Raw genomic sequence first — 18,554 nt, 5'->3', positions numbered from 1 at the left:
TATCTTTTACAGTCCTCCCTCAATTTTCATTTTTTTACTCCACATAATTCTAGTTAAACTGCATGACTCAAACAATCTAAATAACATCCACTTCAAACAAATGTAAGGTTTAGTAAATGAAGATATGTACATTCTATTAGTCATTTAATGAAATGAAAAAAACAATTTTTAGTCAAGCTTATACAAGTAGCTGAATATTATTAAAGGCACATGCTGCAATTTGTGACAGCTTAAAGAATCTTTATATGTTTATAATAGTTTTGGCATTACACATGAGGCACTTGAATAACTTTATGCAACAGTATGGGGGTGGGGGGGGGTTAGAGACTATTATAAAACAACACTAGCAATACTTATGTTAGTTTATGAGGTGTAAAGAGCCAAATGGTAAGCCCAGATAGCATAACTACACAAATTTAGATTTTCTCAAAATGAACATGATCCATATATATATATTTAAAAAAAAAAAGGGAGGGATGGGATGGGATATAATTTATACATTATTCATTCTGAACTAGTAACAAGGCAGATACATTACAATATTCCTGATTTTATATACAGAGCAAACAGCAAACTTTGGTATAAATGATTATGACACTAAAGATGAGTTCTTATGAAGACTAGGATTGTGGATTTTGTAGGAAGTATTCTAATTTTTCTTCCAATTCCTGAAAAAAAAGTAAAATCAGTAGAACAAGATCACATGTATAGAAACACATCTTATTAAAAATTAAAAATGGCATAATATAATGTTTATTATAAGAATAATACCAGCTGACTAGGTAGATAGTATCTCAAATCTTCAATAAACAAGTTGTGGAGTCTAATTGCAATGTGGCATGAATGCTTGTGAATGTATTTAGGATTTACTGCTTGTCATGAACCTGTCACTCTGCTTACTGAAGACCTGAAGTGGCTTGAAAGAGTTTCACATATGGTCTAGAAACCAGTGTTCATGAATCTTTACTTAATAGAGCATATGTTGTCTGCTCAATCCCTGATGATCTCAAACTAGAACTTGATGCCATCCAAGGCATCATGCTGCAAAATGGCTTCACCTTAAAGAGAATTCAATGCATCCATGATCACACTTACAAGCCAGTCCCTAAGAACATTGATTATGTATGTCAAGTCCCAATTCCATACATCATGGTAATATCTGAATCAAAGATCCTTAAAAGATATAATTTAGTTCCCACACTTTTCCTTGATAAAAAAAATCTCTTTCTGATTACTATGCATAAAGGGTAACTGGATCCCTCTTTTGCTACCTGATGTTTACCAGGTTCAGTGTGAATGCCTTCACTCTTACTTTTGGCAAACAGAATGTTCTATTATAAAAAAAAAAAAAGACTGCAGGAACACCAATCTTACATCGCCCATGAAAAGTCTGAAAAATCTGACCTGGCCTAATACCTACTTGCTATTCTAGGGTAATTAAGTTTTTGAGCAATTGTTCAAAAAGTGCTATTACACCACCCACACTTAAACTGGAATGATTGCCTTTACAATGCACAAATTTGAGACAATATTATCTTAATTATGGTTTCTATCCTGGCACAAAATTCCCATATTCAAGACATTTCTTGAATATTGGGAATACTATCATTATATGACTACAAATCAAGTACAACAAAATAGACATATGTAAGAGACATTTCTGTTACACTTAGCTGCTCTGAGTCAGTTCTTTTACAACATTACTCCTCTTATCAAATGGCTCGTTAGTTAAACAGAAAAAAAGAAAATCACTAATAGTAGCCAACAGACTTTTATGCTGTAATGTATGGTAACTGACTGACTGATATGTGGTTTTATGGTGCAAGAACAGCAAAAACTATACTGCACCATGACACAGGTGACAGCAGTACACAAGGTATTAATAAATAAATAAACAGTTATAAGGAGATAATTTAGTGAATAAGATAAAATGCATGTACAAAGTGTTGAGTATCTGCATATTAAAGATATTAATAAACAGTTAACTACACCAGGACTTAATAAATAGCTATCTATACAAGGTATTAATAAATAGTTATAAGAAGATAAATGAATAAATAAAATGTATGGAGAAGGTTTAGTATCTATAATATGGTATCTACTTATAAACAAATTTTTATTCTTTGTAAAATTTTAAAAACCCATGCAATTTGTCTGAATCTGATAACATCGGCCTGAGTATATAGAGCTCAGCCAGATAAGTAAAAATGTCATTCCTCTCGTGTGAAGCACTGGCACTCCATCAGAAATGACTAATGGTGAGACTGGTGTTGCATCTCTCACACATAGGTGGGTCACCAGCCCCTCAGTAAATATGAATGTGTAAGATGACTGTGACCTATGCAGAGCCTAGAAAGAACAAATTCCTCTCTTCTGTTCCTATGTTAACTAGGCTGGCTCATGCAATTCATATGAGGTGCTTCCTGCCAGGAGTACTGCATTGGATAATTAACTTTGACTTTATAGATTGTGTGTAGTCAGTATATGATACTATCAAACAGTATGTTGAAAAAGTATGAACTGATCTAGCAACTGCATCTGCAATGTCGTTTCCCTTAATTCCAATGTGGATGGGAATACAGCACAACTGAACATCAAAATTAAGGGTTTTCATTTTGTACTAAAGTTGTAACACGTTACTATAGCACTGATGTGGATTACACACCAGAGGGAGATAGCCTAATGAACTCAAAGAGTCTATATAAATTACACACTTTTGATAGGGGTTTTCTTTATGTATAAGTGTGAGTATTGCAATTACTGCAATCAGGTGGAATCTGGTTGGAGATAGTGATGTTAACACAGTATCAGAGCCAACAGACATCTCTGATCTTGAACCATCAGTATATATGGGCAAGAAATCAGAGTGAGCTGCTCTGTGTGCATTAAACATTTGAAGGTAGAAAGATGGTAGTGAATGGGACTTCTGTAGTTGACAAAGTGAGAGGTTGCAAGCCTGCCATGGAGGAATGCAGTCAGCATTCATGCCAATAACTCTCATAGCTTCTTTAACAAGCATATCAAAAAAGATGAATGGCAGTCTGATGTGTGTAATATTGAATCTCCCAACGTAGAGAAAACAGACTGGTCCATGTAGGATGATCTGAAAGGACTTTATTTTTAGGACATAATTAAGAGACAAATGTTTTCATTTAAGTGATGGGGGGGGGGATTCACATTTGATTTAACATAAAGACTATGAATGGATGACGTGTGAAAATCACTGGTAGCTAATCGGACCATCATACCTTGATGATGGACCGGAGAATGCTTTCCCACGCAGAACTGTAAACCTGGGATCCATAATCAAGCTTTGAATGTACAAGTGCATAATAAATGTGGAGCAAAGAACACCAATCAGCATCTCATTCTATAGAGCAGCACTATATAGAATGAGGTGCTGATTGGTGTTCCCAAACTGGGGACCGTAAGTTTTGTTGGGGGGGGGGGGGACGTGAAATAATGAAAACAAATTTAAAATGTTTTAAGACCAAGTGGATCTTTTTTATCTTAAAAGGAACGTATTTAATTTCTTGTTATTTTCTATATTTTAATGGAAAAAAATCGCACATTGGAGTTGGTTCACAAATTTTGCTTCCTGCGTATTTCAGCATTTAATGAATATTAGTAAATATATGCTTATTCATATGTTTCATTTCAAAGGTATTCATAAGAAACAAAAAAAAAAAAAAAAAAAGCTTAAAAACACAAAATATTGAATATAAATACAATAAATATTATAATAATATATGTCTGTATTACGATTTTTTTTTTTTCGATGGCGGCTGTGAAATATTTAAATTTTTCCAAAGGGGGCCTTTACATCCATAAGTTTGGGAAGCACTGCTGTAGAGGATATTCACTGCTTTTTTTCTGCACTTTTCCCAAAGATGATGAATGTGTGTAAAGAATGTTAGCTTTCAGGTCAGAGATGAGTCCCAAGAACTTGGCTTCTAGTGCTACGGATAATACTTTGTCCCATTCATAAATCAGGATCAGGGTGAAGGGCGCATTTCCAACAGAAATAAATGTACAGTTTTTTTCTGCCATAAACCTAAACCCATGAAAAAGAGCCCATGAGGATACACAATCGATTGTTTTTTGAAGTTGTCTTTCAATGACCCTCTTATTGCAGAAGTGACAGCAATAATGCTGAGTTAATCGACATAAAGGTCACATTTACACCACCTTGTTCATTGAACAGGGTGGTGTAACCATGACCTTGAATAGTGAACACTATATTGAGAATATATTGGTTCCGTTCATACAGGATTTGCATAGGATGTGTCATGCAAAAACATTCCATTTTGTGCACAGGTATTCCAACAGGATGAAGCAACCTGCTACACATTATGTGGTTCTAGAGTCTTTTTATCAGAACATTTCCCCAGGAGGCTCATTTTGAGGTTTAAAAAATTCCCATATCCTTTACATTCTTCCGATCTCATTTCATTTGATACCTTTGTTTGGGGTATGTTCAAGGAATTAGAGCTCCACCATGTCCCACCTTCAAAACCTTGATGAACTAAGGGATAAAATTACATGATATGTCCAGCAGTCCCAACCCTTGTTCTCCAAAATGACAGAGAACATGCACTACGAAGCCTGTCTTGAAAGGCAAGGTACCCAATTTGAGCACACAATCTACTGTTGTTAATACAGGAAACCCTCATATAACACGGTACTTATACAATGCGGTCTACAATTTCTAGTAACCCTTTATTTATTTATTTTTTTCATATTTTTCACTGCGGGACTTAAAAATCAAATTTCACCTTCGTTAAACTTGTGTCTGCCAGTATCGCCCAAGTAGTTATAAGTATCGAATTTAGTTTTACTTTATTCACTGAATAAGGTATTGTACAGAGGTATTTCGCAGTCTGTGTCATTCATAACAAATAGTGCAATCAGAGACAGATGGAATAAAAATGGTGCTAACTAATAAATCACGTCCCCTCTCACAGAAACTATGCCATATAGACTTAAGTAAAACCATATGTTGCACTGAAACACAGTATCTAACTAAAAACTATTGTCCAATTTTTCAATTATGAAATAAGTGTTTGTTTTATTGCATTTGAAATTCTCGATGTCATTATGACAGATCACAAAGGCTACCAAGAATTGAAACATGCCATATAATGAATGTGTGAGTTCGCCTGCCAAGAAGCCATACAATTCAACCAAGGGTTGAAACGTTTGTGTGAGTTGAGCCAGTCAGTAATGAGAAGTTCCACTGGAATGATAAATGACACCCTGTTGTGAATGTATTAAAACTAATAGTGAATGTTGTTATGAAAGTTTCAGATGTTATGGAATTCGATTGAAGAGAATTAGCATTTCAACTCAACACTTTTCGGTTGCTTTTGTCTTTGGGTCACGTGATCACGTTAATACCACACCAATCATATGCAGGTCTTTATAGCTGCTGTCTTGTGTAAAAAAAAATTCAGCTTGTACATATTGTAACAATTAAAAAAAAACTTGAATAATTTATAAGTGTATAAAAGGATATCACCCGTAAATCATTGACATGCCAGCAAAATTCTCAGACGTGCCACCTCTGGCACGAGTGCCATAGATTCGCCATCTAGGGTTTACTGTATAAAGTGTTTATCGTTGAAAATTGTCTTCGTTTTCTGCCAAAAAAGCGCATTTCAAATCATAAGTGTGTTATCTCAAGCTGAGCAGTTTATTTTTATTGCAATGGCCACTAAAACTTCAACGAAAGGGGAAAAACCAACATTGAAGAGGAAATTCATTTCTCTCGAAGAAAAAATTAAAATCTTGGATCAGTTGAAAATTGAAGAAAAACCAGGAGTTGTTGCAAGGATTCTGAATTTAAATGAATCAACAATTCGAACAATCAAACAAAATGAATCACATGTCCCCTCTATAACATAAAATCCAAGAAAGTGTTATTGCTGGGTCAACGGTAAGTGCAAAGCGCATTGCTCATGTTCGCAATATTCTAATAGAAAAAATGGAGAAATCTCTAATGATTTGAATGGAAGTGCGCTCAAAAGAAAATTCTTTTGGATGGACACCTTATTAAGCAAAAAGCTCTCAAAGTTTATAAACATTTAATAGAACTTGATCAAGATTCTTCAGAAGAAATCTCTCAGCATGGAACCATGCTGAGAGATTTCTCAGCATGGTTCCTCTCTCTCAATCTCTCAGCATGAACCAACTCTTACAGCATGCCAGTAAGAGTTGGTTCAAAAACTGTAAAAATCAGTTTTCTTTGTATAATCTTAAAATCCAGGGAGAATCAGCATCAGCAGACGTTGAAGCTGCCCGGAAATACCCAGCAGAACTTTAAAAAATCATTAAAGAAGGTGGTTACAGTGCAGACCAGGTGTTCAATGCGGATGAATCTGGGTTATATTGGGAAAAAATGCCAAAATGCACCTATATTTTGAAAAATGAAAGATCAGCTCCTGGATTCAAAGTTTCCAAAGATAGAATTACTCTACTGTTTTGTAGTAATGCATCAGGTGACTATCTGACAAAAACCAATGTTTATTAACCGATCCGCAAATCCTCGTGCGATGAAAGGGCTCGACAAGTCCACCCTGCCTGTTTATTGGCAGGCCAATAAAAAGGCATGGGTTACAGCTAGTATGTTTGAAAATTGGTTTTTCAAGTGTTTTGTACCCGATGTAGAAAGTTACACAAAGAAAAAGAACTTCAAAAATTCTACTAATTTTAGATAATGCATCAGACCACCCAACAAATTTAAGCCATCCAAATATTAAAATAACTTTTTTGCCACCTAATACTACTTCACTTATTCAACCACATGACCAAGAAATAATATCAACATTTAAGTCATATTATATTCAGCGAACATTTCAATTAATTTTGAAAAAATGGAATCTAATCCAAACATGACATTGCCTCAAGCGTGGAAAGAGTTTTCAATATTGAATTGTGTAAAAATTATTTCTCTGTCCATTAAGGAATTATAACCATCTACACTGAATGCTTGCTGGAAAAAAATATGACCTGAAGCCATTCTGGAACAAAATTTCGTACCTCCAGTGAATGCCGAGCTATGTCATATAATAAACATCACACACATTTTTGGTGGAGAGGGCTTTTGCGATATGGTTGAAAACGAAATTAGTGAATTAATTGATGGAGAAACAGATTTAAATGAGGAGGAACTGGTACAATTAATAGATGGTGTCAAACCAAATGGCAGGGAAAGTTCTGCCGAAGATTCTGATTGTAATGAATCTGTTAAAGAATTCAGTTTAAAGAAATTAGCAGAAGGATTGGACTTGGCAAGAAAGTTAGGAAGTTATTTTATGGATAATTATCCCTCAAAGGAGCGCTCGGGAAAATTCACGAGACAATAATATTTGTTTAGCGCCATATTATGAACTTAATAGAAAATTGCAGCATAGTGGAAAGCAAAGTCTTATTACTTTGCTTTCCACTATGAAATAAGAAAGTGGTGACCTTCGGCCACTTAAAGAACATCTACAAAATGTTATTTCTGCAGATAGTGATGACGATTAAAATATGCGCTTTATTTTATTGTGTCTAACATTTATGCATTATGTGCAATGAAATTTACATACCATTTGTAATTTTTATCATTTTATACTATGTATTTGTCCCATAGTTTATGTTTTCTTAACTTATATGAATCATCTGAATTAAATAAAAATACTGTTTTTGTTGGATATGTCATTGTTGTTTATATAATTAAAAAAAAAAAAAAAGATTTCGGAACCTAACCCTACTTTTTCTACGTGATCTAAGTCTCGTATAACGCAATTTATACAACGCAGCATTTCTATGGAACCTAACATCCACGTTGTACAAGAGTTAACTGTACTTCATTCGACCAAGATTCCATTGATAGTTATGGATGTACATATCATCATGTGTAAACATATATATTATTTTGTTAATAGACACATTTACTCCATAACATCTATCATTGTAGTTATACAGTACTGTTTTTTTTTTTTTTCTTTTCCTGGCGGAGGGATGACATGCAAGGTCAGGTTAACTGAAGAGTCATCATTTTCAAGGTCAAATATATATGGTAGATGGCTGCAACTTCATCTTATCATGACTTACAGCATTGTAAGGGATTTTAGGCAAAATCTGTTTTTTCTGTTTATTTGGTTTGCTCCCATCAGAGGGCCCATCCAAACCCTAATGATACTTTAAGCTATGATTAAAAAAAAAAAAAAAAAACTGTGTTCCTTAGTATTCATAGTATTTACTATGTGAGAATCCTCAATTAGGAGAGGCCTTTGCTGCTGGGCAAAGGCCTCTCCTAAGCAGGCCTAATTGTTTCCTGCTATCCTAACATCTCTCTCTTCACTTCTTCTGGGATGCCTCTTCTCTCTAGGAATCTAAATATTAAAGGTTATCCATCTGTCATCTTTCATCCTGGGTTTAGGTATTGTATATTGACAACATAAGAGGAACCCACCAGCTTCGTTTAAAGAACAGGCAAATTACACTGCATCCACTGGCCCAATCCGGCAGTTATTCCATTCTTGATTTTTTCCCTAATACCTTGGTCTAATTAAACTTTCTGAACAAGTTTTGGTATAGCAGTAAATATTGCAGGGTTATAGGGTTATCTTGTTTAACTCCTTTATTAACCTCCCTCCTGGCCAGAAAGTATATATACGTCCTGCAAAACCAGGATATGGTGCATATAACCTGTTGCAAGAACATGGATAAGAAGTACATATCCATTACAAGGTGCAATAATACTTCACACTGAGAAGAACGCTTAACCAGATTAACACACGTTCATAGTTATGTTTCTACAAGTATAGCAAGAAATGCAGTTTCTTGCTGTATGCTGGGTAATTGAAATCTTATTTATATTATATAGACTACACACCTGCAAATTATTTATATATTTTTTCTACTTCTTTTATCATAATAATTATAGTTTTTAATGCTAGGACAAAATAAGTGATTCCTTTTGTTCTTTATTCACTTAAATATTGTATCACATTGGTAAAACAATGTCACTATTAATCTTTTGTGGTAATTGTGTCTAATCTCTTAGTAGACAACACATTTTATTTGTCGTCGAAGAACTTGATTTCAGATACAGGTAGCTCCTGCCTTTATGAATTAATTGGTTCCTGGCGACAGTTTGTAAATCGGGAGTTTATTTGCCTTAGAAATAATGCTATAAGCAAGAGTTACGTTCATAAGAAGGAATATATATACAATATGAAATGAATATTAAATGATAAAAGACTTTACTGGCCAAAGATATATATTTAAAAAATAACAAGAAAAATTTTAAATTAAAAAAGATTCTTTGAAAAAAAAATAGCGCATTTCTATATCTATACAGTCATCCCTCGACTTACGTCCGTGATCCCATAAAAGAATAAATACCATTTTCGGCTATACTTTCGAACAAGATGCAAGCGAGCGTAAGGAAATGCATTCACAATGGCAACAGCGCTTTCAGCAGCAACCTCTCTCGGCAGTCGGCATGTGTCTTCAACAGTTCCTCTGTTGATTTTGTGTTTGAGAAATGGGTTATTTGTGTATTTATCATTAAATATTTCGCAATGTTTTGTGCAACATGGCCCCTACATGCACAATCAAAAAACATAGCGAAAAATCACAGAAAAATGAAGTTGCAAGTTATAAAGCAACACTGGTAAGCCCGTGATCGCACATGACTTCGGATGGTCTCATTCTACAGTGACGACCATTTTAAAAAATAAGGATAAAATCGTAGAGGTTGTGAAAGGATCTGCTTCCATTAAATCGGTGATAGTGACAAAGCAACGACAAGTTCCTATCAGTGATATGGAAAAGCTACTTTCATCATGCATAGAGGACCTGAACCAAAAGTGCATACCTCTTAGCACTATGACTATAACCACCAAGGCACTAAATCTCTTCAACATGTTTAAGGAGAAAGCAGAACCTGATTATGACTAAAAATTCAATGCTTCTTCTGGTTGGTTCATGAGATTCAAGCAGCGTTTTGAAGGAGAAATTTTGCACTGCCAAGGACTTTGTGGAAAAACTGGATAAAATTATTACTGAGGAAAATTATTTACCACAGCAAATATTTAATATGGATAAGACGTCCTTGTTTCGGAAAAAAATGCCTGAGCAAACATTCATTCACAAAACGCTAAAATCTATACCTAGTTTCAAAGCTCTTAATGCATGTATTACAATTCTCTTAGGGAGTAATGTGGCTGAATATAAACTGAAACCATTTGTGATATGACACAGTGAGAATCCAAGAATCTTCAAAAACATTACGAAGCATACTCCCGGTTCATTATCAGAGCAATAAGAAGTCGTGGATGACTCAAAAATTGTTTGAGGATGCCTTAATCAACTGTTCTAAGAGTGAAATAAAAAGCTATTGTGTGAAAGAAAATGTAGAATTTAAAATTGTATTAATTCTAGATAATGCTCCAGGTCATCCGTCTTATATGTGTTATAGCGATGATCTTACCAAGTTCAAAGTCATGTTTCTCCCTCCAAACACTACTTCATTGATCCATCCGATGGATCAGGGAGTTCTTGCAATGTTTAAGGCTTATCTACAGAGAACTTTTTCACAAGCCATTTCTGCTACTGAAGGAAATGACCAGACTCTCATGCAATTCTGAAAAACATTCAATATTTATCATGCTATTAAAAATATTGCTGTGGCTTGAAACGATGTGACCTCCCAATGTATGAGTGGCATATGGAAAAAGACAACAAAAAGGTTTGTGCATGATTTTGGAAGTTTGTAATAGTGGGCCTAGCAAACAATCTGAATCACAAAGTGAATGATGACGACATAATTCAACTCATAGAAAGTTCCCCTGAAGAGTTGACCAATGAAGAATTGGTCGAACCCGAGGAACAATGTTGCAGAAGATGAAAAACGAGAAAAGCATCTTTTTTTTTTTTTCAAAGAAGGCCTCGAGTGTCATCTGCTTCGTTGGCTTTGGCTTCTTTTCATTTAAAATAACTCAATAGCAAGCAGAAGCATTGTTCATTTGGTGGGAAAATTTACTAAATCATTCAACTGAAACTTCTGATTCAATGATTGCTTGAGTTTTTTGAGAAGTTTAAATGCTTCTTCTAGGCCTTTTAAAGTGAAAAACTGAGTTAGAGTTTCATATTTGTTATCTCCTTTCTCTTTTTCTTCTTTGTTTCTTTCTTGTTCCTCAAATGTCTTGGAGATCATTGGGTGAGGGTTCCATACTATGAGATTGAAGCAGCTCTCATAATATTTAAATTTTGTTTTGCATGAAATCCCATGTTAGATATTGAATGGAGAACTTATTGACAAGTTATTCATTCAAGATCTAACATGTAAGCTTTACAAAATAACAAAGAAATTTACATAATACCTGCTTACCAGTAGAAGATGAGAAACACATAAATTATTGTATGTGAAAGTTTATATCAGAATGTGTAATATATTGGAATTTAAATTTTAAAATGGAAAGCTAAAAATCAAGAATAACGTCAGATTAGCATTTCATGTAAAGGAATAATGGCTTAATTTATGTATTATCAAACTATCATAAAATCGTAAGTCGTTAGGTAAGAAAAGACTAATAGGATCAACGATCACATCTAAACCGCAAGTACCTGTCGTAACGCCGAAGGCTGTAGTTTACGGGGAAGGTTAACGAAAGCGCTTTTCCTCGAACACAACACCTAAAAAGCAAGGGGATCAACCTAAGGGCGATGTAAGCTATGGATCATGCGAAAAACAATACAGAAAAGAGGGCGCTGAGAAAAAGTATTTAAGGCAATACGCTCAAGCTCAAGAATTTTTTCCTGTTTTCTTCGGGGATTTTGGAGATCAAGGACTCTCGACGAGTGATTTGAGATAGGACAAGCCGAGGGTACTATGTCGACGACAGCCGGCTGTATTCATGACCTGCGCTGAGAGGTATTTCGCAGAGATCCGTACGAGAATCAACAGCTCATGCAGAATGGTGCCAAACGCTGAACAACCCACCCCAGCGAGTGGCAAAAGCTCGTAGCAACAGCCATTTCTTGATTTGTGTCCGGTAGCAGAGAACAGAACAACTCGTTCACAAGACGAAGGATGACCCGAGCAACACGTGGCAGCTAATAGACCTTCGGAGGGACTTGGTAAAGTAAAGCTTCTTTTGTTTTATATCTTGAGATTGTTTGAAGGTAGAATTTGTGTCTTGATAAAGCAAAACTGAGTACATTTTAGAGAACTTTGATAGGATAGAGTAATTAATACAGCCAATTCTATTAAACAAAGAATTGTATATCATTAATCTCTAACGTGTATATGATTGAAATAGTTAAAACCCTTTGTTCATTGAGTAAACTTAACTAAGAGAGAAATGATTCGAGAAATATGTATTTAAAGTAAATGTGAATGAAGGAACTTGACTTGAGTGTAACATTGTTCAAATTATCGATTGTATTACATGATTTTGCATGTCAGTTTATGTGAGAAAGTCAGATTAGTATTGAACAGTTTGTATAGATAAGCATAAGACATTAACTTAGCTAGAAATTCAGAAGTTTTGATAACTTGATACAAGATTTAATGTACCTGTCTTTTAGTATTAATAAACATGTTTTGTTATTTGAATCTGAGTCTTGCCTGAATTCGAGGTGTCAACCTACCACTTATAAAATTCAAACCAAATAGTGGGAAAGAGTTTTAGAAAATTATATAATAGAGATTAGATCTTAAGTCACAACTGCAAGGAACCAATATCTATATATTTGCGTGTGAATTTAGATGAACGTATATGCCTAAAACCTAGGAATATTTCCCTAAGCCTGAATTATATTCTTGTTATAGGAAGCTGGCTGGTGCAGTTAAAATATAAATTTGCCAGTTTCTGACGAGGAAATATCCCTAGGGATCAACCTGGGTTATATATTAAGGAAAAAAATATAAAATTTAGGTAGAAGGATAATGAGAAGACTGGATCAATTCGGATCACACTTAAATACGTACTCTAATAAGGAAACGAAAATACAGAGATGTAACACCCAGTTTTTATCAAGATTTTTTATTCTTTGAAGCATTCTGTATAACATAATCCCATCTAATGCAATTGGTTTATGACCATAAGATCATTTTTAAAAAATAAGAGTACAGTTTGCCAATAGTGAAATTTTCACTTTTAAATTTTCAAAGCAGAGTGTGCCACAGACAAGAAATTTTGAAAGTAGCACAACAATAATAATATCTTTTTATTACAAAATAGCAAAGTAAAAAAAAAGAATGTTATGGCATATTCAAATGGAAAAAAAAAGATTCTGTATAAACAGAAGTGCCTTTTTTTTAGGGACAGAAAATAACATTAACCTTCATATCTTCATAACCTTCATCTAGACATAAAGATAAGACTTTTTAAGTACAGACAATAACAGGTAATCTATTTGTAAAAAATACAATAATTTTAGCTGATTGCTATTCTCTAAACCAGCGCTTCCCAAACTGTGGACCACGGCCCCCTTGGGGCCCATAGGTTTTGTTAAAGGGGGCTGTGAAATAATGAAAACAAATTTAAAATATTTTAAGACTAAGTAGATTTTTTTTAATCTTAAAAGAAACATTTAATTTTTATTATTTCTTTTTTGTTATTTTTTATATTTTAATGGACAAAAAGCACACATTGGTGCAGGTTCACAAATTTTGCTTCCTGCGTATTTCGACGCTTAACGAATATTAGTAAATATATGCTTATTCATATAAGTTTCATTTCAAAGCAGCAATCTAACAATTGCAGTTTCAAATCTTTTACCTGATATTGTTGTAGCAGTATTGAAACACATCCATCACATTAAATTGTTATTAAACTTCTTTGAGGTTTTTAATTCTTTCTTTATTACTAATCGTTTTACATTTCATGTGCTTGTACTGCAAATTTACAATAACAATATATTTATCTATATAAAAACATGAGATAATATGCCATGTCAAATGTGTATGTAGGATGCTAAAAATATAATATTTGCATTTGATTTTTGCAATATTCCTTGTGTATGTTTTGTAATATAAATAAAATAAATATTATAATAATATATGTCTATATTTAAATTTTTTTTTGAGGAGGGGGGCATGAAATATTTAATTTTTCCAAAAGGGAGGGGGGGCCCTGACATCCAGAAGTTTGGGAAGCACTGCTCTAAACCACTTAATACAGGGACTCTAAAAGAAAAGAAAGCAGGGGTTGGAATAATCAAACAGCAAAGAAATAGTATGGATATAGATAAGAGAATAATTATTTAATTTAATTTCTTGGTGGGTAAAATGAAGTTATAGATTTCGGAAAGTCAAGTGTGAAATACACACTGTGAAAAGTAGGAAATATGAAATGATAAAAAAGTGGATATTTATAATTCAGTTACCATGAGCAGTCTTGCTGAGTATGTGTGTGCATGGGGAGTTTGTCATTGGAATAGTTCAAAATGAACAAAAAATTTAAATAAATTTTACATAAGATGTGTCTCAGATAATTTCACCAAATATTTTACAATAGTTAAGAAACTGATTATTATTAGTGAAATGAGCACTCTACAAATAATAACAACAACAACAACAACAACAATAATAATAACAATAATAATAATCTGTTTCATTTTTCAAGTGAGAAGTCATTTGAAATACTAATGAAAATAAATTTGTTAAGTTTCAAGCATTAGGCTCAAAATAAGAATGAATGTAATGCAATTTAATATAAATTCTTGTTTACAAACAATAACCGTGTATCTAAATATATAAGCACAATGACACGACATGCATATTTCCATATACTGGAAAAGTGGAAGAAAAAAAACCCACAGTAATGTTCAAATCATATTTATTTCAATAAATGTTGCTTGATAACATACTTTTGTTCAGAATATTTTAAAATAATTTTTTTAACATTAGCTTTGGAAATTAGAAACTTCCAACTTCCAATGTGAATGTATATCTTGAAAACAACCTAAATGCTTCCTTGGAATTTCTAATAAGGAAATTCCAGGTAACACAGGCTCACTCTTAAAATCAAGAGGTCATAAATGTTGCAACTCGACTATGGTTAAGTTAATGCCATTCTTATAATTTCCAATGTTCATTTGACAAAAATAGCATGAAAATAATCATGGACACCTTCTTTTCATCATCATCAAATTCCTGACACGTACTCCTCTAAGTGAGTACAGGATATGATAGTACTACATGAAAAACTTGCATCATTACTAACTTCCTATCTACAATTTTCCTCCAAATCAGTCTGTTACTTGCCACGACTCCAACATTATCAGATCTTATATTTCTATCTACTCAGGAACTTTGTACCGTATCAATCCACCTATATCTTGGTCTTCCTCTGGATCATTTTCCTGCCAACCTGGCAGAGAACACTTGTTTTGCTAATGCATTCCTGGATGCTGACAATGTCAAGTTCTTTTCTAATATCCTCATTTTTAATATGATATTGTCTTTGATGCCATCTGTTCATGCCTCTAATCTTTCTCAGGACTCTGCGGTCTCTAGTCTTTGGTCAAGTGTTTTACTTTTGACCTAGCTCTCAGATCCACAAGTTAAAACTGGTTTAAACACTGTCTTGTATACAGCTAATTTAGTGTTCTGACTAATTTTTCTCTTATTCCATATGAATTTATTCAGTTGACTTCCTACCATACCAGCTTTGCTGATTCTGTTGTCTATTTCCATATTTAATTTACCATCTTCACTAAAAATCGTGCCTAAGTAGTTGAAATGTTTTACTTGTTCCACAGGTTCTCCGTTCACAATGCAGTTGATATTTTCAACGATTCTGCCTATTTTCATTGCTTAGCTTCATACCATATCTATTACAAACAGTTATTCAATTTAGTCAGGGAGTCTTGCACACTTGTAGTGGATTTATTTAGAAGTATAATATAGTCCGCATAAGAGCAAGGAGCTGACATTGACATCTTCAATTTTGATATCATGTTTAATACCACTTTCCTTCATAATGTGATCCATATAAGAGGTGATATCAAAACGTTTCGAGACTAGGTTTGAAACATGCCAACAGATGGCAGCACAAGGCTGCCATCTGTTGGCAGCACAAGATGGCAGCACAAGGCACGCACAGTCACACGGAGCACCTACCTTCATAAGTCAGTGTGCCAAAAGACATCGTCCTCTATACATCGGGAGCTGTGGAACTAATGCTATTCTGATCACCTGCGTTACCACATCTGTGATTTCATCATGGGCAGCAAGTTAGAACAAAGAGCAAATGTCAAATTCACATATGAAAAAATGTGAAATTAGAGGATCATTACCAGTGATGAAACTTGGGTGTACAGGCACAACCCTGAGACGAAGCAACAGTCTTCACAGTGGAAGAGCCCATCATCTCCATGACCGAAAAAGGCGAGGCAGGTTCGCAACTCTACCAAGTAGATGCTCATTGCCTTTTTCGATATTTGCGGTATTGTGCATCGAGTATTCGTCCTCAGTGGCCAGACCGCCAATAGCGAGTTCTACTGCCAGGTTTTAATCCGTCTGAGGGAGGACATTCAGCGAAAGCGACCAGATCTGTGGCATGCGATAAACTGGATGCTCCAAGACGAAAATGCACCCTGTCACCGAGCTCTCCTCACATGCGAGTATCTCACCAGAAACAACATGATCTCACTTCCGCAACCCCCCTACTCGGCAGATTTGGCTCCTGCAGACTTCGTCCTCTTCCCTAAAATGAAGATCCAACTCAAAGGTCACCGTTTTGACACCACTGCAGAAATCCAGCGCAAATCGCAGAAGGTGCTTGACATGGTTCGAAAAGAAGACTTCCAGGGCACATTCCAGAAGTGGCAAGAACGCTGGGAGCGGTGTACTGATACGCAAGGGGACTATTTTGAAGGCGATAGTGTGTAAACATAGATAAATAAAGTAATTTCGTAAACAGAGCTAGTCTCGAAACTTTTGATACCACCTCGTAGATAATGAATAACAGAAGGGATAATGTACATCCTTGTCTCACACCAGATTTGACATTAAACCATCTTCCTGTACTTCCTTCAATTCTAAGTGCTGACTTACAACTCAAACTAAGTATTGCTTGATATAATGCCTCATTGACACCATATGACTGTAGCGTATTGAATAGTTTCTCTCCTGGCACCTTGTCATATGCCTTTTCCAGATCGAAAACTTAAATACAGTTCTTTGTTATATTCCCATGACTTCATAACTATTTGTCGTAAAGCAAAGATCTGATCCTGACAGCCTCTATTTGGCCTGAATCCAGCTTGTTCTTCACACCATGCTTTTCTTCCACAATTCTTCTCAACCGTTTCTCAAGTATACTTGCATAAATCTTACTAGGAACACTCAGCAGGGAAATACCTCTGTAATTCTCACATTCAGTTTTATTTCCCTTTTTATATATGGGCATTATTAGAGCTCTACTCCAATCATCGGGAATTCGTCCCTCTGTCCAGGCCTTCTAAACTATGCAGTGCAGCCACTTTAAGACTTTTATACCAACATACTTCAGCATTTCTGGTCGAATATCATCTACTCCTGCTGCCTTTCCACATTTCAAGCCTTCGATGGCTTTTTCTACTTCAAGTATGGATATGCATTCCTGACTGTATGCCTGTTGAGTGTTTTTTACCACTGTGCTATCATTGCTTTTTTCATTTAGCAATTTTTTGAAGTAATTACTCCATACTTCAAGGATATCTCTTTCTCCTGTTTTCATATCACCTTTATCATCTCTAACTCCTTTTACAGCACTCTTTCCTCCATTTCTAAGCTTCTTCAATAACTTCCAGAATATTTTGCCACCTTCTTGATATTTATTTTCTATGTTCTTACCAAAGTCCTCCCACAACTTTTGTTCAGCCAGTTTTACACAGTGTTTAGCTTTCTTACATTTGTCTCTGTATTCTCTAAGAGCACAAGTTGACTTATTTGCCAGGAATTTTTGATATGCTTTCTTCTTTTCCTTCACTGCCTCTTTAACTTCTTGTGTCCACCATGCAGTTCTGATTTTTCTATCCTTGCAGACAACCTCACCACTTGCCTCTCTGGCTAAATCAATCAGGGTTTTCTTCAAGGCTCGCCACTGATTCTCCAAGGTTTGGTTCCTGTTCTAACTCTCTTTCATTTTTTCTTCAATAATATTTGTGCATTTTAGTCTACAGTTCACATCTGAGAGCTGCCCAACTTTTATTCGCTTTAAAATTTTCTTACATGGTTTTCTTTTCAAAATGAAATTCAATTTTTTCCTGCTCAAGACTAAATAGTGATCACTTCCAATTTCAAATCCTCTGTACACTCTGGTGTCCTGCACCAGGGAGAAAACATCACTATCAACAATAACATAGTCAATGAGACTTTTCTTATTCCTTGCCTCTTCTTTCCATGTGAATTTGTGCACATTTTTATGTTGGAACATGGTGTTGGTAATAACCAGTCCATGTCCTGAGCAGAAATCCAACAGGTATTTGCTATTATTATTAGCTTTGCTCTTTTCTCCAAATTTTCCCAAAATATTTTTGTATGTCTCACAATCATTTCCTACTCTGCT

At 34.7% G+C, this 18,554-nt stretch overlaps 1 protein-coding gene across 1 annotated transcript in view; it reads right to left on the bottom strand.

Moving 5' to 3' along the window:
* Positions 1–540: 540 nt before the first annotated feature.
* Positions 541–18,554, bottom strand: part of LOC150095219 (ATPase family AAA domain-containing protein 2-like) — a 538,448-nt gene continuing 520,434 nt past the window's right edge. Inside the window, exon 25 of the mRNA XM_090410622.1 lies at positions 541–668. Within this exon, the coding sequence (XP_090266748.1) occupies positions 621–668 (48 nt within the window). The 3' untranslated portion in view covers positions 541–620. The remainder of the gene's footprint in view (positions 669–18,554) is intronic.

This window comes from Typopeltis vanoorti, chromosome 20 (assembly GCF_054136105.1).
Source record: "Typopeltis vanoorti isolate ZY-2024b chromosome 20, IOZ_Tvanoo_1.0, whole genome shotgun sequence".
In the NCBI taxonomy this organism is placed as follows: Eukaryota; Metazoa; Arthropoda; class Arachnida; order Uropygi; family Thelyphonidae; genus Typopeltis; species Typopeltis vanoorti.
Note: the sequence above shows the minus strand (reverse complement) of the source record. Positions and strands in the feature narration are given on the sequence as shown.